General features: G+C 39.6%; 2 protein-coding genes across 2 annotated transcripts; both read right to left on the bottom strand.

Moving 5' to 3' along the window:
• Nucleotides 1-7,020: 7,020 nt before the first annotated feature.
• Nucleotides 7,021-15,754, bottom strand: si:dkey-118j18.2. The gene is made up of 5 exons (XM_034560201.1): nucleotides 15,338-15,754; nucleotides 14,966-15,066; nucleotides 14,687-14,846; nucleotides 10,773-10,905; nucleotides 7,021-9,293 (listed from the first exon to the last, which is right to left on the bottom strand). The coding sequence occupies exons 2-5, from the start codon at nucleotides 14,983-14,985 to the stop codon at nucleotides 9,076-9,078; spliced, it is 531 nt and encodes a 176-aa protein (XP_034416092.1). The 5' UTR covers nucleotides 14,986-15,066; nucleotides 15,338-15,754; the 3' UTR covers nucleotides 7,021-9,075.
• Nucleotides 15,755-16,827: 1,073 nt separating this feature from the next.
• timm21 (translocase of inner mitochondrial membrane 21) lies at nucleotides 16,828-18,892 on the bottom strand. Its single transcript, XM_034560205.1, has 6 exons — nucleotides 18,368-18,892; nucleotides 18,003-18,065; nucleotides 17,807-17,904; nucleotides 17,479-17,552; nucleotides 17,258-17,363; nucleotides 16,828-17,061 (listed from the first exon to the last, which is right to left on the bottom strand). Exons 1-6 carry the CDS (start codon nucleotides 18,657-18,659, stop codon nucleotides 16,969-16,971), a joined length of 726 nt encoding a protein of 241 aa, XP_034416096.1. The 5' UTR covers nucleotides 18,660-18,892; the 3' UTR covers nucleotides 16,828-16,968.
• Between the last annotated feature and the right edge of the window lie 1,292 nt (nucleotides 18,893-20,184).

Below are 20,184 nucleotides of genomic sequence, written 5' to 3'. Positions count from 1 at the left end.
GCCCATCAGCCCCCTGATTGATTGGTTAATTGCTCAGCATCCCTCAACTGTACCCCGATGGCCGCCGGGATTGTGGGATTATGTCAACATTTCCCCATGCCATCTCATTCATTCCCTCTTTCTGCTACTCTTCCACAGAGCGTGAAGCATGAGATTGGATTCACAGTGTAATGGAATAATGCACATTGTTTCTCTTCTGTGAGCGAGGAGGATAGAGCCGATAAAACCCCAGACTTGCCCAGCTGGAAAGATGATCAAAAGCTGCGCATACAGGAAGGAAGAATAGTGTTTTCTTGTGTGCCCTATAGTTAAGTTGACTTCCCACAAAACCGTACGTACTTTGGTTTCTTAGTGCTGTTGTTATCGATTTGTTCTGCTGTGTTATGCCGGGTTTTTAGAAGAAAAGTAGAAGTGAATAAAAGAGGTCATCATCAAGAGATCAAAGGCTCTGATTGAACAGGTGTTGTGTTTTCCTCCAAGAATTGCCTGTCGTGCAATTTGTATAGAAGTAGACGTGATGAAATTCATACTCGTTGGTTTCGTGCATTGTTGTGGCAGCTGTGATGAAGATTACTCACAACTCTTGGCATTCATGCCATCCCAATGTGAAACTTAATCAAGAGGAATAGAATGATCTGCTTTTCTTTGAGATCTACAGCAAGTCCATTTTTCTCTCTTGACTCCCACCCTTTCATTTCTATTCACTGACTTTCATCTCAGTGAATACAATGCCATTATCAGTTAATTAACTCTTATCTGCTCTACTGTTACAACTCTAACGGTTTCCTGTGTCACACCAAAGCACAAGTTACAACGTCGCCGTTTATTAACACAACTTTAATTTGACTTGCATATGCATGAGCTACAAGCAGAGAGAGGAACTGTAGATCTTTTTGTTCGGGTTGAAGCAATGAGACTGGAAGGTCAGACTGGATGTAATTAGTCAAAATCCTAATGACTTCTTTTGGAAACTGGCGCTGGCAGCCTGTCGTTCAATTTACGCTCTTGACTTTTCAGTTGCTCTTTATCGCTGCGATAATACATAAGTTAATCACCATCTCGTTGCAATGAAAAGCACTTGGACGGAAGCTGCAGGTGCCACAGTCGGGAAATAATGTAATAATAACAATGGATATTAGCATTTTAATGTATTATAATTGCATTGTAATGGGTTGGGCTTCCGTCCATATCATTGCAAATGAGACACAAGTTGGGTTCTTTACCTGGTTCTTTGTGTTGCAAAAACACAGAACAATGTCTTTGAAATAGCACTGGAGCTAGTCTGATGAGAAAGTGGGAAGAGCAGACGTTTTCATAAAAGAAAACTCTTAATTCAATTTTGCAGGAGTGAAGGTGATCAGTGTTTCCAGCTGCTTTATTCCAACTATTACCTTGCTTCAGTTAGTAGACCCCGCAAGACCAGAGGACACAGAGAGAACGAGGGGAAAGCAGAAAAAGGATGAAAACAAACACTTTTCTTTTGTTATTGGATCTGCGATAAAAGTTAATAGCCTCAGTAAAGTGGATCACTTTTTGGCCAAAAATTGGTGAACTAAATCATTTTCAAAGCCGAATTGGCTGCGTAGATTTGATCTGTCGGTCGGGGGAACAGACACTCATGGTGCCCAGAAGATGAATCATAATGTTGATCCCCTGACTTGAGATGAAAAGAGATTTGACCTCTATGCTCTGAGAACTTGAGACCAAGTTATTATTTCATTAATTGATAAACTTGCCCGCAGATGATTTGACATTAAACATTTTGCATCTCAATCTCAGTAACCCACCGGATCTTTGTGTGTGTAAAACCACAAATCTAACCAGGCATTGCAAAATCAACTAGGGCCACATGCGGCCCTATCGATATAATATTCTAAATAGATGTAAAAGGTTGTCCAAACAAAGACAGGTGCTGACGAATCATATCTTTTATCTAATAACTTATTAGACAAAATCTCCAACATCAGCAGAGTTGGCCAACATGCCACATCAAAGAGAGTGTAGGGGTGTCCATCCTAATTAGGATGATAGAGCGCTCTATCTCGCTCTCTATCACACACACACACACACACACACACACACACACACACACACACACCATCACAACTAAATGCCTAACCCCAACCCTCACCTTAGTCTAACCTGGACCTTAGAACAAGCCTTTGAAGAAGTGAGAACTGACCTCACTTTATACAAATGTCCCCACACTGAAGGTCTACAACTCAAATTGGTCCCCACAAAGATAGATTTCCAAGTGGACATACACACACCTGAGCCCAACTCGGATTCCCTGCTGTCTGTACACACACGTTCCAACTATGTCCCTGGCAAAGGAGGCATGAAAAATCTTGGCACATTCAAACCCATTAAAATACATAGAAGCGGATGTGTAAATACGGACACAAAGACCAGCTGTAGTTTTGTGACATTCCTACACACACACATACACACACACACACACGCACACACATACGCACACACATACGCACACACACGCACTCTCTCTCTCTCTCTCCAGCAATATTCCTGGTGATGGCAGCATGAGAAATGTTGGCACATGAAGTTGAATTCTGCATAGTCAATGTGAATGGGTCTGACTGCCTGTCATCTTCCGTGGACTCACACTTCAAGCCTGTAAGTCGTTTCTGTGAGGGAGTTCCAGTTATTCAGCAGGCATAGTTTGGCCCAAACATCAGGATTCAATTAAAATGTAAATTCTTACTAAGCTGATAAACGGGAAACAGCAGTACTCTCAGTTTCTCAAGCCCCAGACAGGAGGCGTCTTTTTTACGAAGCGACTTGGAAGTGGTTGTGTTGGACATGGCGAGCAGTAAAGCCCAGCAGGGAAAATGCAAAATGAACACAAGGTCAGAGGTCGGCAGGATTCCGGCCATTCAGAGGGATTTGCTGACTTCTCTGTGCCGTGTCCCTCACCGCTTCTCTGACTTCCTGCACAACACCTATCTTCTGTGTATTGCAGGTCTTTGCCTGGTGTATTGACAGCTCCCAGAAAAACTCAATCTGGTCTGCACCTGCACCTTTGAAGTTTTTCTACAGACTGCACCAGCGGAGAGACATTGTTTGAAAGGAGCTGGCACGCTTCCTCGACTCGTGGTACTTTAAAAAGTCTGCAAATGCACATCACGTCAAACCCAATACGCTGAAGGTTAAATGGAATACTTTGGAACACTAACTCCACATAAGAATTACAAGTCAGATAAATATTTCCAAACTGTTTCTGCACACCAACTCTCAGCTGAGGAGGGTATTTCTAACTTTCACTTTTCATCATTCAGATTAAGCCTGTGGTGGATATAAATCACAAACTCACCAGCCTGGATGACAGCTTTCCATTTGGAGAATTTCTTCTCTGAGATTAAAAATGCAAAACATGCTGATATTCTAGAAACCAACACATTACACTGCTTCCTTACACTGCTACATTGTGTGGGACCACAATAAGCATGCAAACCTTTAACAATGATCATAACCAGCAAGTTATAACAAATTCTTAGAAGTCAACAACCTGCCACTTCATTGTGCTCACACACATACCTGTCTGCACCAGGTGCTCCTCCCATCCCCTTCTGACATCCAGACATCCTCACTTATCCTGTCATCACACAGGCACAGGAGCAGGCCTGTCCCTGCCCTCTAGATTACATCTGTACTGGCGGCCACCAGGAGACAAGATGAACCTGCTTATCATGCTGTTGACACTTGATGTTGATGGAAGCCGGGATGGACAGCAGTATTTTAGAAAACCCTGTGAAGCAAACCTCGAAAATCTGCTTTCACCTTCTTAAAATCTTGCTGACCTTCATATTATATTACTCTAAGTTATCCCTTGCAATCATTGAATGATGTGCCTCATTACTAATCAATGCTTTTTAAAAATACCATTCACTAATAATAACTCATGCATGTCCACCGCTGGATGCTGAGGGCCTCAAGGAAACTTAGAATAATGCATCATATCACAGTTCATCAGAGGTGGAAGAAGTACTCCGATCCTTTATTCAAGCAAAAACTACCAAGAAAAAAAGAAAGAAAACTACTTTACGAGTACATTTTTCCAAGTAAAAGTAAATGTTACTGAAATATTTCAGCTAAAGTACATAAAAGTATCCAAATATATACAGTATATATGTACACGTCATTATTAGATTGTTAATGCTGATGCTTCAATGCATAAGTTGCATTTCCCTGCTAGTGGTATCTGCTTTAGTTTATTCTGGCACTTCCCAGCCTCAGGGACACAAGAAAGATCGGATCGGTGGTGGTGATTCATGAAGAAGAAAAACTAAGTTCTGCTACACATATTTGCATTCATTTATTTGTGAGGGTATATCCTCTCATCTTTTCTTTTTGTGAAATATTTGAGAGTTGTACATTTTTGGGATGAAATTAAACATTTATCGTTACATAAATGAACTTTAGAGGAGCAGATCAAATCTGAGACACCCACACACAGACGCTTTTTGTAAAGGGTCAAAAACTAAAAAAACAAGTCTTTAATAATCACATTTTCATGTTCGATTTTAATCCGTAAAATAACTTCATACATCAAATAAATGTAGTGGAGTAAAAAGCACAACAACAGGAGTAGCAGAAAGAGAAGTATGCCGAAAAAGAGAGAGCAATTTAAAATGGTAGCCATAAACACAGTACTTGAGTAAATAGGTTGTCACTTCCTGTTATTTCTTACTCAAACCTGAGCAAAGCAACCAGACATCATTGGTCAGATTGATTTTATGTGCCCCTGAAATGCCAGAGCAACAGTTCAGTGGCCAGTTTACACTTAAACTGACACGTTAAGTGTGTTAACGCTGACGTGATTCACTGTTGTTTTCAAATGTTGGCTATTATAGTAGCAGTAGTTTTATATACTTTAAATGCATATTACAACGTGTAATTAACTGGATATTTGGCTCCGTTGCACTGAACCAAACTAAGGTAAGAAGCTATAGAAGGAAACGTGATGGTGTTCAGAAGAAGAAAGGAAGAAATCTCTTCGCAGTTAAATGAACTGCAAACCCCATTAAGTCCTCGCACAAGGACGCAATATGAATTTGTGGTGAGATAAAAAATTCAAACAGTGTAAGATAACACCGGTTGGTCAGGTTACTGATGGGTATCCCCTCCTGAAAAAATGACTTTGAGGTGGGAAATCAATAACAGGCATATTATTTTTGTTTGACCTCACGCTGGAATGTTTCTTTCTTTCTGAAATTTAAAAAAGATGTGACGTTTTTCTCCACGACCCCTGCATGCATCCGGCCTCTTAACATACTCGTGGTGTCATAGGCAACTCGCCCACTCGTGCAAGGCTTGGAAGTGCACTACATCTTTGACGGACATACGAGGGTAATTCAGCCGTTCATTCGGTTTCTCAAATGGCCTTGAAGACCTCAATAATCTTGGAAGGGCTTCTGCAAATATCCTTGAGGAGAGTGCACTGCGTTGCCTTCATTATACAGCTGTTTGTACTACGATGTAATGATTAGTAAAGCAGTTTCAATGATGGATTGATGCCTGTTTCCCAAAATGCAAATATTTCACCTGAAAGCTTCAATTACTCAAAGCCAAACCAGTGCACTGCATACGGGAGTGACAAACAGAGTGTTTATCCAACTATATTCAACACTGACACACTATATATATATATATATATATATATATATATATATATATATATATATATATATATATATATATATATACTGTCACGCGTGAATGGATGAACGAAAGCTGCATTCTTGACGTATTACATTTATTTCAATGTTTAAAGTGATATCTGAATAACTGCTGCAAAGCAATGAATAATAGAATCAATAACGCATGCAAGTAATAATAATAACATTCTATTTATTTACCATTACAGGAATGAGAATGAGAGGAGAGACTCTTGTTTTCTTTCTCTTTTGTGGCTGGTTTACGCAGTGGGCCGTCCAATTCATCAGATTTGACTCATACACAATATTTCCCTTTCCAAAAAGGTTCATAATCAAGTGTACACACATTGTGAATTGTTCGAGCTCGGCTGCTTTGTATGCAGCTTAGTGATGCGGCAGCTGAGAGGCTAAGATATGAAAAATTAATGTCCTTGAGTAGCCACTCTGTTACATATTCCACAAGAGGCTGTACTATTGATCTTGATCAAGCCCACGTTTTTTTGTTTTCCATCTGAAGAATAACACTTTGGCACAAATCCCGAAGCCATTTTCACAAAAACGTGCAATGAAACGCATCAATCAATAGTGAAGCATAGCAACCAGGAGCACTGCTTGTGTCGCGCGCAGCACGCGGGGCTCAGCAACAAGTTCAGGCTGCACAGGAACGTGGGTGAAATCATCGCTGGTGCAAGACTGCCCTCTAGTGGCACATCACAGAATCTTGTTTTGGTCGAAAAGCAATCCTCGAGCAATTCTAGTTTGTGGTCACCAATCATCACTAGTGTCATAACTGGTTGACAGTTTTCTAGAATTAGACAAATCAAGGAAGTGCCCTTCAAAGTTAAGTCTTTTCATAATAAAATTCCCCTCCTGTGTATCATTCCACTGCAGCTCGGCAAGAAAACTCTGTCTGTGATAAAAAACAATGAAGGAATTTCGTTGTTTAGAAAATAATTTGAAGAAACCTGTCTCATAAACCTGTCTCATAAATAAAATGTATCATTTTAAAAATGACACATGCAGTTACCCGTTACAGGGAGGGCTACTCGGCCTGCGAAAACAGTTATATAACGTCTTGAGTGTCTCTGGGGGAGCTTTTTGAAGTTTGTGATGAGGTCATCAAAGTTGTCTCGGTTTGGAGACTTCTGACAGAAAAGTAACTTTGTTAAATCTACTAAAAAGTGGAACACCCCAAAGGGTAATTTCCCATCAAAAGAAACCAAATGACCTTCTATCCTGTCGGTCTTTATTGGAAATTGTTTAGAAGTGACTTCTCTTTCTCTCTCTCTTACACACTCACACACACACACACAGACGGTAAAGCAAGAAAACACCACCAGCACAATTATGAACAACAGTTTAATACAGAAATCAGATACCAACCCGGGTCAAAACACAAAGCTTCTAAGTGTAGAGATCTGATAGGTCAACCACCACAGAAATGAACATGAATTAACCAAACAGGACATACATTACAGCTAGTTGATCGTGGTCATCATGCTGCTGCATTGGAAGGTCAAAGCTACATTCAGATTTGTACTGTGCAGATGCACTGTTTCAGACGGATTATACAACCACAGGGAAGGCATCAGTGATCGATGCTCCACGATTTGTCATCACAATATGAAGGATCATCATTAAAACCATGTTTCATATCAACTCCTGATCCTACATGAAAATCCCCTTATACTATCCCAAAGGCCCCAAATACATTAATACAGCGTTCATATTGATTTTCTTTCTTCTTTCTTGCAGGTTTTCTAATGTTCAGAAAGTGTATATTACATTGTTGCTGAAACAAACATAGGAAGTCGATCATTTGGATGCATCGTCTTATAGTGTTAACGGATTTTTTGAAATGCATACAAAAAGCCCAGTAACAACTTCTCCCAAAGCAATACTACATACCAGAGAATATAAACACAGGAAATACACAAAGTAGGCTGACCTCTACCAGCCTGTGGTAGATTAACATGGAGATTACAAGAAATAGACTGCGCTAGTAAAAAAAAAAGTTTTTGGTTAGTCTATATTTTGCAACAATTATGAAAAGAAAAAGTAATAACTGAGTTTTGTTGAAGAGGTTTTAGCCTTCGGCTCCAAAGCGGTTTTGAGCCTGAGTTTATAGCCTTGAGTGTATTCGTTTTCAAAGGATTGTTTTCCATTTTCATTTGATGATATTTTCTTCTTAATTCAAGCCTGAAGCTCAACATTACGATTCATAACTGATCTGATTATCTTACAGCTGGACTTAGGACGACAGAAAAAGTTTTTTCATGCGCTTTCGAAAAAAAAAAAAAAGCACGACACATTTTTTCTCTGATGATTTCTGAAGAAATGTTTTCCAAAGTCCACAACTTTAAAAAAAAACAAAAAACCACAGAAATAACAACATTCATGGTGATTTTGTTTGCGCAGATTCTTGATTATCTGGCATCCAGGTGCTAATGTAAAGCAGCAACAGACAGAAGCCACAGAGAACAAGCTCTTGTCCACCTCCTTAAAGTGGTCATCGATTTCACTCGCTCGTCCTCGCTCACTTCCAGTCAGATGTAATAGGCACTTGAACTGCCAAATGTCCCATAATAATCACCATAACATATTAAGCATAACCAGTTATGCTAATGAGGTCATTATTTAAGACAATTAGTGGATTCATTATGAAACAGTTCTACGTCAACAAACTTTGTATTGAAATAATAGGCGTGCAGTATAAATGAAGCATTGAAAGTTATAACAGTTTGCTGAAGTTGAAACACTTACAATATACTTAATATGCATGACTTTGCAGCAAGGTGCACGGAAATCTAATTAGACGGTCTACATTTTGGAATGTCTATAATGCTATTATTAAGTTACCGGGCTCAGAACGTCTACAGAGACACACAAAGGTCAAATCACGTCTCAACTATGATGGCGCAGGAACCGAACACAACTCATTTCCCCCTCATGCTTGCAGAATGAGTCAAGTGGTTAGATATGTGAAAGGAAGTGGCCTTGGACGGGAGGGAACAACTTTATAAAACAGAACACACTTGAAGGTATCCGTTTCTCTGCTTATCGGTTCCTCACGGATCCCCTATGAGCTTAGAGGTCACGGGTACCATCTTCATCCCTGCTGGGAGGCAGGTTCTGTACTCCTGACTGAGGCACACAGGCTTGCTGATGGCATTTGTTATTGCCAAACTCATCAGATCCTTTTTTCTTTTTTATACACAATACAAAGTAGAAAAAAACAACTTGATCTATGAACCACCAAACACGCACGCACTCACACATTTCATTCACACATCCAAATAAACATCTGCTCTCATGTGAGGAGAGTTAGGCTGGCGACGATCACTGAGGTTGAATGTAGGAAGGCAGTGCATGGAAAAGGCAAACTGGCATCAGGGATCGATTAGGTGGGCCGGCTCTCTGACTGGGACTCACCGTGGCTTACAGGGACGTCTTGTTGACAGACTTGTGTGGGGGGGGACAGTGTGTAGGGGGGTGGGGCTTCGTTTACACTAATGGTGTCTGCATCAGAAATGACAGGAGCTTGATAGGAGGGACGGGAGGCGTCGGCCTCATCGCCATGAGCACACTCGCTGTAAGGAGGGGGCTTCAGGTCATCCTCTGAAAGGAAAGCAGAAAACAGGTCAACCAGTTGATCAGTGGTCGAAAAAACAGACGTGCGTCAACACTAGCGTCGTTGCATCAAACAACGTTCCCAGTGTCTCCCTGAGCTGCATCACAAGTGTGCGATATTCTACGTGACCAACTGGGCACAGGTTTTTCTTCCTTTTTTTGGGAATAACAAAAATGGCAGAATCTCTGAAACCTTAGTGAGGAAGGAGCACTGACCCCAGAGCAGCAAACACAAAACAAAAAAGAAACGCCTGCACACGGCCCCGATCAGCCGTTTCCCTCGCTGCCGTACTCTTATTGTGAAATTGGCTACTTTTTCACTCCAATACGAACGCCTGTCCCTTACCAGGTCTGACAACACTATTAAAAGGTTTTGCATGAGCATTTGTCTTTGAAGACAATGCCATACCATATTTCTGGATATCCGATATCTCAAATGGTCGCAGAATAATTTGTATTTGCGTAGAGAAGTGTAAGAAGCAATGTTCTCCGGCTGCAAGACCAACCTAGTACTTTTTATACAAATATTTGTATTAAAGCACGCCCTGAGACAGCCTCTGGTATCTTTGATCGGAAACATTATCATATGTGGGGGCTAGTATGAGTTCATGTAATATAATTAGTGCTGAAATGTCACCAATCTCCCCCCTATAACCACATCCTGCTGCCAGACGGAACAAGCCCTTCAGATCAAATTAGATGCCGTTTGCTAATGAGAGTCACTCTTGATACAACGATTCAACAACTGACAAGCGGGCTCGCTTGTGTGCTCATCCATAAGCTCACAATGACATGTTGAGAAACATAAATAGGGGAACACAGAATAAAGGAACTCATCCAACAGTGTACTTTGCCCTTTCAAAGCAAACAAAGTACTCTGTGTGAGTTCATTTAGCAGAGACACCTTTGCTCTCTGGAACAGCACTTCAGACCTGGACTTCACCTGGTGGACATTTGTCGTTTCTGGCAATGACCCCTACAATCAGTCAGGTACATAAATGTCCCAGCTGGCAATCAATGCACCGATGCTGATTTTGTTTTGTGCTGCATTACACAGTGACAGTTTGTCAAAATAGACACATTAATGTCAATTGTATATGTTTTCTACTGCCAGTAGAACTGAAGCATGTCGTAACAGCGGCTCAGTTATCTTTTCCTTTCAAGTGCAACACATCGAGCAGAGCGATCGCCACTGAAACCTTCTCCCAGTGACCTCGGCTCACTGTCACAGAAAGTGAAACTATGTAGATACAGCGATTGCAGGGAATAGTTAGTCAAGACACAAGTTGGACTTTCCCCATTACTGTTGCTCACAGGAAACTACGACTGAGGATGTAGAAGTGGTAAAAATATGAATGAAGCAGTCTTCCGGCCTCAACTCAATCAGCAGAAACGTGGTACTGCATTACAGAGGGAGAGTGTGTGAGTGTGTGAGTGTGTGCGTGTGTGTGTGTGTGTGTGTGCTACCTCCAGAGACTGCCTCATATGGTGGTGGCATGTCCAAGTGGGAGGAGGATGCAGCTGGTGGCAGGTTTGTGGAGGGCTCTTCTACAGACAGGTCCTCCTGAACACCATACCAACTAGGCCAGACAGAGGTTTGCTACAGAGGGAAGGAAAAACAGAGTTAATGACTCACAAAAAATACAGGAGCGCATATATATATATATATATATATATATATATATATATATATATATATATATATATATATATATATATATATATATATATATATATATACACACACACACCAGTAAACATAAAAGCTAATGCCAACGATGCAAATGTCAACAGCGCTAACAGCAGCAGGATACTAACTAGGCTGGTTTCACTGTACACATCTCTAGAGAGGCCATTGCTGGTGGTTGCGATTATATTCTTCCTTTAATCTCTTAGCTTCAGGCCAAGAAGAACAAACATCACTAAATACACAGCCAGACAATATCCTTGAAGAATACATGGCCTGGTAGGTGTGCTGGGCGGCCAGTATCACAGCTCTTTGCTGTGTCGTACATGTGTTTGTTTTCTCAACATGGAACGTTGTCAACCCAAACTTGATGAACCAAGTCACCGCCCCACAAAGTCGTTTACACAAAATGAAGGAGCGAGGCGTCAGCCAGTGAATCGCATAAACAGGCAGTGGCTGTCTACATTACAGTCGGCGGCGACACTCGCTCTGTTAATATAATTTTCAAAGATAGATTTTGGATTTCAGTCCATTTAAATAAAGAGAAAATATGTATATATATCACAAAAATGGTTGTATTTGCATGACAGCAAGTAGCCACAGCATGGTCCATTTTATTAATGGATGAGTTAGTAAGTATCTCTAAGGTTTAAACATTATAACAAATGTGTTAGCCATTTTATCTCCATCAGCTGTGAGGAAGCACTCAATATTTTCTTTTAATTACCGAGTGATGCCTTTGACTAAGGTTTTAATTAGTTCAAAATTGCCATCCTGTTGCCGTGGGAGTAATGGTGTGATGAAGAAAGATGCAGCACAAAACATGCCCTACCATGTTTAAGAGACTTATTGTAGTCACAACTACGGCCACAGAACTAAAATGAAGGTCAATAATCTATGAACAATTAATCTTCCAATCATCTCTGGGGCCTTTATGTATCAAACGTTTTCCCCCCATCGCTCTTCTAGGTTCACTATGTCTTTTTAGGTAGCTGTGAATAAGACTGCCCAAGAAGCTTAATGAGTGATACTACACCAAGACCCCCCACACACACACCATTTTTGATTAATTTAAACCCAGGACTTCCACCAGTCATATTGGGGTCTCTCCAGAAAACTTTCAGGGTGCCAGGTTATGGATGACCGTGGGGCCTCTCTGCTGCACATTCCATTAAAATCCAAACAGGGAAAATTATACACCAGAGTCAGCTGAGAAAACAACAGGTAGAGGAAGAAATGATGCAGAAGAGGACATAGAAGCAAGCAGAAGAGTTGTGAAACAAGAGTCTAAAAGGAGAGTCAGAAGGTAAAAGAAAGGAAAAAAAAGAGAAACGGTAAGAGGTCTTCAGGGGTTGGTACTTGAAACTAGCCAGTTTACCCACAGTTGAGGCCATACATGTAAATAGAGCTAGGTATAGTTCATGTTACCCGACATTGTTATGTTGAATCTAAAAAAATGATGTGCGTGTAATAGATCATTTAAAAATAGAAGGCAAGAAATAAATGTTTTCTGTGGACCAAGCATTTCAATACACACCGTTGGTAATTGGGGGCACTGTCTTTTAATTAGTTCACTTAGAGGAACCTTCAGCAAGCAACATGGCCTCAACTGTATGTCTGAAGAGACACAGATTCTTTAGTGGGATTGAACTTCCTCTAAAAACCTGACAAATATTTCAGATAGGACACACTATATTTTCACTGATATGGGGAAACCCAGGCATCTGAGTTTCAACTGCTTTATTTATTTATTTTTTACAAGTGGGGCATTTCCTGTTACACAAATATTTCAAACCACTCTAAAAATATCACAGTTAGTGCCTCTTAGATGGAACTACTGCAATAATAAATATGGGGCAGTGTCAAGCTTAACAAGAAATGAGTAACATTACCATTTATGGAGACTTCAGTTAAATCCATAATTTCCTAAAAGATATGTGCCGATTACTTTTTCCATTCTTGCAACATATTTTGCAATGACCACTAAGCACTGGGAAAAGTGGGGAAGAGTTAGAGAAACTGTTTTTATATGATTCACAGAGCATATATTTGGGAAGGACCTGAATTACAGAGATCGCTTCCAGGTGTTATAGAGAGGCAGTAAAGCAGAAAGGTCACGGGGGGAGACAATCATGATGGCTGTCTAAACTTGTGCAATCGCCCACAGAAAAGACTCGATAGAAATTGATGTTGAGAAAAAGGCATTACTATTCTAGACACATCACTGAAAACGTCAACACAAATAAAACTACATTCAACGAGCACTTGAAGGGAACAATAACAAAAATATAAAAATAAGCCTGCATTTTGTAGCAGAATTAAAAAATATGTATAAAAGGGGATCGCGTCAGCAAAATATAAGAAGTTACAAAACAAAACACAAAAGATAGTTATTAAGGTCGTGCCAGCGACAAGAAGATTATTTCAAGAGCAGCTCAAACGGATCACATTCACTAATAAGAATCTCCAGACAATTAAACCCTAGGGCACTATCCTTCTTCTCCCATATATCTTCACAAAAGAACATCAGTGACTGACAACTGGATATTTTCTGATGTGGGAAATCACAAGACCTTGGGAGAGGCACACATTGACGTCTGTCAATCGGTCTACTCCTGCCTCGCTGTCTGTGTCTTTACTGATGATATTTGCAAAGAAAAAAAATCTTACATGCATGGTTTAAATGTTTAAAAGCCCCCCCCCCCCCCCAAAAAAAAGAGTCCAGCTACACTTACTGTCAAGGCTGTGACCTGCTCAGCCAGACCTCTGTTATCAACAAGGTCAAACAAAAAGGTAACAGAAAAATGTAAGCAAACAAGTACATGTAAACCAGAAGCTTGCGCCTATTAATACTCATCCACACATTCTCTCAATATGTCACAAAGTGAAATGTGGCCCGTCCTGGGAAAGTAACCGACTGAAAAGCACATGCCCTTTCAAGAGAGCAAACAACTTCTCTGCAAAAATGTAACACAACTGTGACCTTATTTGACTTTCTCTTACTACAGCAAACTCCAGTTTGAAAACAGCCACAGTTCTGAGAATAGGGCCGGACTTCGCTTTGTGATGCGCAAACTTCCAATGTATCTGCCACAGGGCCAACAACGAGTATTAAATGGTGAACGATGTTAACAAGATTTTCCTGATAACATTCATACTGTCTGTAAAAAAACTAAAATAAGCTATTTTTTTTCTGTGCAAAATTAGCTTTTTCTGCTTGGATTTGAAAGTTGGGTTTGGCAGAATTCTCTCAGCCCTCCCCTCACCGTGGCAAAATAGTCTCAAGACTTCAAGGTGTATTGCGTATTTTAAGACATGGAACATATTTGTTAACTGCGGTGGACTGACAGTAGAACCTCATTGCTGGCTAACAGGCCACGAAAGAGATCAAACTGAATGTGTAGTTAACCGTTAAATTCACTTTGAACAGTTATTTATTGAAGTTCAGTTGAACAGCAATATTTGAAGTTACAGCAACTGAAAAGTTCTTCATTGCAAACATGAAATCAAGCAGGGTCATGCTCAAGTCTCTCAGCCCACATAGAGATTATTGTTAATACAAACACTTTAGAATTAGGCTAAACCATAGTAAAAAGGCTAAATCTGGTGGTGCAAAACCAATTCAGCCGCTGACACCTAGATTATAGTTTCAAATGTAGGACGCGTGTGTATGTGTGTGTGGGTCTGCACTTACACTCTGTCTCTCACACATCTGATGAAGGTAGGCTCTTCCTCCTACAATGACTATCTGAGCATTGCGTGGGTTACTCAAGTATGCTGCCAGTTGCCTTTGTCTTGATCGGTACCAGCACACATAGAAAAATATCTTGATAATGATGAATAGAATTACAACTCTGAAAAGAAAGAGAGGGAGGGGTGGATGAGTAAGGGATAGGCAACTTTACACATCCGTTTTTATACTCCATCTTTAACTTGAAAAAGCAATGCAATAATAACTACAAGTTATACTCACATGTACCAGTACAGCTCCATTTGTTTTTGTGAGATGTCAGTCAGTGAGGAGAGGCTCTCATAGCTGGGGAACCACTTGCTGATCCCTGGACAATACCACAACTTGCCCAGAAAACAATAAGCATTCTTAGTAAGTCTTCCCTATTCTATTAGCTACCTGGCTATCAATAATCAATCGATGCATAGTCTACACCGGCTCGCTTTTAAGAGAACCAGAAGCTCAGAACATCTTTGAGTGAGGTTGAGTTGAAATGTCAAAGCACTTTCTGTAAAACAGCCGGTTCGTGCAGCTCGACTGTTACGCCGTTAACTTAAGCTAACCTTACCCAACTTAGCTGAACGCAAACACGGGAACAGGATTTTTTTAACTTACCGTTTAGCGAAGACTCGGCCTTGTGAATTATCTCGAAAGTGTCGTTACTTCCCCTCGTCGCTTCAGAGATGTGACGCGAGCAGAGCTCCAGGATCAAACCGAGGCTACCACTAGTTTAACTGTTAGTTAGCTGAAGTCAGGCTATCGTGTAGGATAGCAGGCCACAACAACAGGGGCGAACGTGTTTCGCTATCTTATGTTAGCGTTACTGCGGACACAACTACAATGGACCTGCTTTATGAACACATCTCCTTGGGACCACACACTACGTTACTAGCTAGGTTATCGGCTAGCTACTCAAATAAATAAATAAAATTAACTAGTCGTACAGCGTTTTCGCGCAAACGTTAACTGACATACGTTAGCACACCCCTGTCCCTTGGTTTAATAGTGGGCGGTGCTCATAGGAGTGTTGCCTTCAGGGCTCCCACAATTGAAGTGTTTGTTTTAGCGTTCAAGTGCTGTTGTTGCTTTAAGAAAATGTATCTCTATTTTTTTTTTTGTGACCATTATATTAGCAGCACAGATCTTATTTGTGCTTTCACAGAAAGAGGGAAATGACCAAGCGCATCTCAGATATGTTCATAGTTGTTGGAGTTATTTTAATAAAAAGTCTGGCCCCTAGAAGAAAAGTTAAAACGGTAAATTCATAAAGGACTAAAAATAGGAATAAAAAGTTATGCCTTCTCGAAGATTACGTCTTAATCTTCTTATATACAATCTATGATCTAAGCAGGAGCGCTTTCACAAAAATAGATAAAACAAAGGGATAATTCTCATACTATAGCTGAGGGGTTTCATTAACGTCCATCATAAATCTCAATATTTCCGAGGTTCAAGAAAGGTAGCATATTTTCGTCTGACAAAAAGGATGAAAATATGATCAACCAATTAATATATTTTCATTAAACATGTCTATATATTAAACACAGATATCTATGCATCAACAATACGTTCAGTGTTCATTGTCTAAAATAAGATGTTGCGTTTCCCTGTGACACCTTCAAACATGTAGGGAAAAACTATTTAAAACACGCATTTAAATGGATGTCAAATGTAAATATAAAAGGTCATATTAGGTTGTTCTTATATCGCGGCTCTTTGCCTCCATCTAGTGGTCATTGTTTTGTAACGCATTTCAAAAGGACTACCAAATACATAATTATCTAGTAAACAAATGTACATTGAAAAGAAAAGCAAACCCATCAGACTATACAGGGTGTGTACATGACTGAGGTTATTTATAAGCAGAATACAATATATTTTAAATAAGAGATCTCACATAGTACTGGAATAAACCTAAAATATTGATCGTAGTGAAAAAAAATAAACATATTTATGCATATAACACAACATTTTTATTACAATTTAAAAGCATCTTTGATTGCAGTTGATTACAAAAGTAAGGTGATCTTGTAGTCTGTTAGTCAAAACATGATTTGTAGCACATGTATAATATATAGTATATAATAATAATAAGTCAGCCAACATTGTTGATGTTTAACACAAGTTTTTAATAGTAAATTAAAGTTACATTTACAGTAAATCTTCAGTTATTCCTCCAATAACACAAAAACATTCTTCACATTTTCATAATGCTTTTCTAGTGAAGAGACACTTATTTATCTGGCTCATCGGTTATCTTCCACAATGATGTTTCGTCTTGGGTAGGTATCTACTTCCACAAATATGTAACGAAACTCATATTTTCCAGTTTCGGCATTCTGTGAAATAATAAAAAAAAAAAAGTGAAAACAGAATATAAGCAACAAAAAAAACATAACAGTCCAATTGTGAACTCTGTACATTTAGTCTCTGCTGTCACATGTGGAATTACAATTTTTAAATATTGGTATAGCTAAACATGAACGGTACTGCTTTGGTATATCCCATCCATTTAAATAAACTGCAAAAACCAACCTCTTTGGACTCAGAGTGTACGGTTCCTTTAAGGCCTGGCTCCGAGCCTTCAATGTAAAACTTAAGTCTCATAAGCTTCAGTCCGTCCTTCAGGTATTCCAGATGACTTATGTAGACACACATGTAGACACACACACACACACACACGATAAACAAACAGGATACCTCATCACTACTAACTTATACTAATAAACAGCTTATACATAGAGCACAATTCCCACCTGACTTGCTGCCTCCTTCCTCGGCGGGAAGTCTCCCCAAAGCACTTGATTGGCTCCCCAAATGCACCGATCACCTACATTTTCAATAAACAGAAATGTTTTTGTTTTGTACTTCACTTTTCAACAGGAGATGCCTTCAAATTGTGCATTGAATTGAATGTAGAATAGGTATCATACAATACAACGCACAATCCAACAAATTCAGAGCAATGCTGAAAAGTGTACAGAGTTGCACGCTTGTGTACTTTTGGAGGAGATGTTTTCATTATATTATTGAACCGTTAGGAAAAGACTGTTTGGCCTCAGCAACCTGTGATCTCGTTCTCACCTCTGGGTTTAACCTGACTTTGTTGAAGGCTTTCCCATAGATTTTATTTGGACTTGAGGAGGAAAACAGCTCTTGGAACACCACATATAACAGCCCACCTGAAACATGTGCACAGAACACCACACATTAGCCATTTTGCATTATTTTACTTAAAATGAGATGATTATTCTGCTTGAAATCTTGAGGTTGTAGTCACCTGTCACCCCAAGCCCAATGAGTACAACTATCAAGTAGGTGAAGTCTCTGCCAGCTTCTTTCACTGGAGGATGTTGAGGGTCAGGGTTATTAAACAACAGTTTAGTGTCAATTGTAATTAACAGTTTGGTACTTTTAAAAAGTAGAATACATTTGATGGTTATAGTTTCACAAATGCAAACAGGTGCTTGCTTTATTCCACAAATAAATTGGGTCCTGGACCAGAGAAGCACATTTTCACACATTTCATTAGTCACTTGTGAGGGCGACTTGCCTCGATTCAGATGCTATTTATGGACTAAATCGATAAGAGTCTGATCTATCAACGACAATAATATAATCCATCAGTCCATAACATTGAAATACCTTTTTGTGCAGCTGAAGGCTTTGGGCTCCCACTCTGGTACCTGGAGACCGACCTGTCCCTCTCTTCGGGGCTGCTATGAACGCACCTCCGCGGCTGCGCTTGAATGAAGCCGCTCAGCGCTGGCAGGACGGACGAAGGAGCCTCGACTCTTCTGCGAAAGGTCAGTCGCGAGACTGTGGACGCGGTCCTGTGCGTGAGGATGAGCAAGCTGACGTGCGTGAGTTTACATTTCGTCGCAGTGTGTTGTAGATTCCGGTGCAGCAGGGCTTTCAATATCTGCGTGTAAGCCATGAGTGTGTCCTCTGTGAGCTAGCACGCTGAGCGCGTGCACTTTAGCAGGGACGACGGCACGCAAAAGCTGTAACAACGAACATGCACCTCGTGCAGGCTAAACTATTACGAAGTGACCTATTATGCGTCATAAATGCACAACTTGCGCCACCAACTAACTTACTCAGGCGACTCGGACACGACGGTGCTGTGTTGGTCTGTTTCAAACATCTGTCGCGCTATTTCGCACGCCTTAGGCGCAGGGTTCTGTCGTCACGCACTTTCGGATTCATGGGAGATTGAGTTTTGAATGTAGCACCAAATGTCGCCCGTCCTTATATTTACAGAAAACAAAATACACACGTTCCCAGACAGGGTAAGTATACATTCAGGGTATTACAAATAGTTGTTAGTAGCATAACAAGAATGACATGTATACAAACTGGCTTCTTTGAAAGAAACATTGTTTAGAAAACAAACAAAATAAATCAAATCACATTTTGTTCAATTTGATAACATTTTTCTTAAATCAGAGCATAATATTGATATGCTCTGATATTTGAACTTGAACTTGAATGCGACTATGTTGAAAACATGGCTATTTTTCAACATAGTCGCATAAAACGGTTTGTATGATATCTTCCAAAAAGTTATTTTTCAACAGTTCTCATATGGATGTACAGCATCAAGAGCGATCAGTGCATCTGCACAAGCGTTTAGGCAACACAACTACTTGGTTTGGGTTGAAATAAGTATATTCAAATATCTTTGTTAAGTTGTAACAATAAAACTACAAAGGTTCAGGAAAAGATTGTGATTTGGGTTAAAATAAGTATATACTAAACCCTTTATTTTTGTTTACTGGCCTAAAAGTAGTCACATTTAAGTATAAAGTATACCTAATCTAGTCTAATTTAAGCACAGGCATCATCATATAAAATACACACCCAGTGTTCTGAATTGTTGAAACTGAAGAAGAAATACTGAATTAATGACCTGTAGTCTATCCTTAATGCCCCATGTTACTGACAAAATAAATCATCACAATCAGTAAACATTACTTTATTGAACACATTCTGTCCAGCATTTTCTGTTATGAAATAAATATGCAAACAGGTTAAAAAAAACACCACAATGAAATTTAGTTTGACAAAAGATAAAGTAAGTAATTCATGTTGAGACATCTGTGACATTTGAATGAATAAACGTTAGTTGATGGGTCAGTAGAGTTTAGCCTCTGCACCAATTAATGAAGTTTAACATCACTTTATTTCAAACATTCAGTTTGTTTGTCTTCTCAACAAGGCTTTCTTTACTTGTTTGTATATATAAACAACCTGATACTCTACTGTAAAGAAATTACATCAAAATAAGAAATACAATGTGAAATCAGCAGCTGCAATATGCAATTTCATATTTTGATGGGAACATTACAATTATGTAAAATAATGTAAAACCTGATTTTTTAATTATTTTTTTTCTTCTCAAAGAACAACTTTACATTAAAGGTACTCTATTTTAAAAAAACAAAAAAGTTTCAGTCCCG

The sequence above is a fragment of the Cyclopterus lumpus genome, chromosome 20 (assembly GCF_009769545.1).
Source record: "Cyclopterus lumpus isolate fCycLum1 chromosome 20, fCycLum1.pri, whole genome shotgun sequence".
NCBI classification, from domain to species: Eukaryota; Metazoa; Chordata; class Actinopteri; order Perciformes; family Cyclopteridae; genus Cyclopterus; species Cyclopterus lumpus.
Note: the sequence above shows the minus strand (reverse complement) of the source record. Positions and strands in the feature narration are given on the sequence as shown.

Bases quoted from the DNA above. Each gene is read 5' to 3' on its own strand.
- si:dkey-118j18.2 (XM_034560201.1), bottom strand. From the start codon at position 14,985: ATGGAGCTGTACTGGTACAT. The intron at 14,847-14,965 runs GTGAGTATAACT...CTTTCTTTTCAG, and splicing joins ATGGAGCTGTACTGGTACAT to AGTTGTAATTCTATTCATCA. The intron at 9,294-10,772 runs GTAGCACACACA...CTTTCCTTTCAG, and splicing joins ATATGAGGCAGTCTCTGGAG to AGGATGACCTGAAGCCCCCT.
- timm21 (XM_034560205.1), bottom strand. From the start codon at position 18,659: ATGGCTTACACGCAGATATTGAAAGCCCTGCTGCACCGGAATCTACAA. The intron at 17,553-17,806 runs GTGAGAACGAGA...TTGAAAATGTAG, and splicing joins AAGTCAGGTTAAACCCAGAG to GTGATCGGTGCATTTGGGGA. The intron at 17,062-17,257 runs GTTGGTTTTTGC...ATTATTTCACAG, and splicing joins TACACTCTGAGTCCAAAGAG to AATGCCGAAACTGGAAAATA.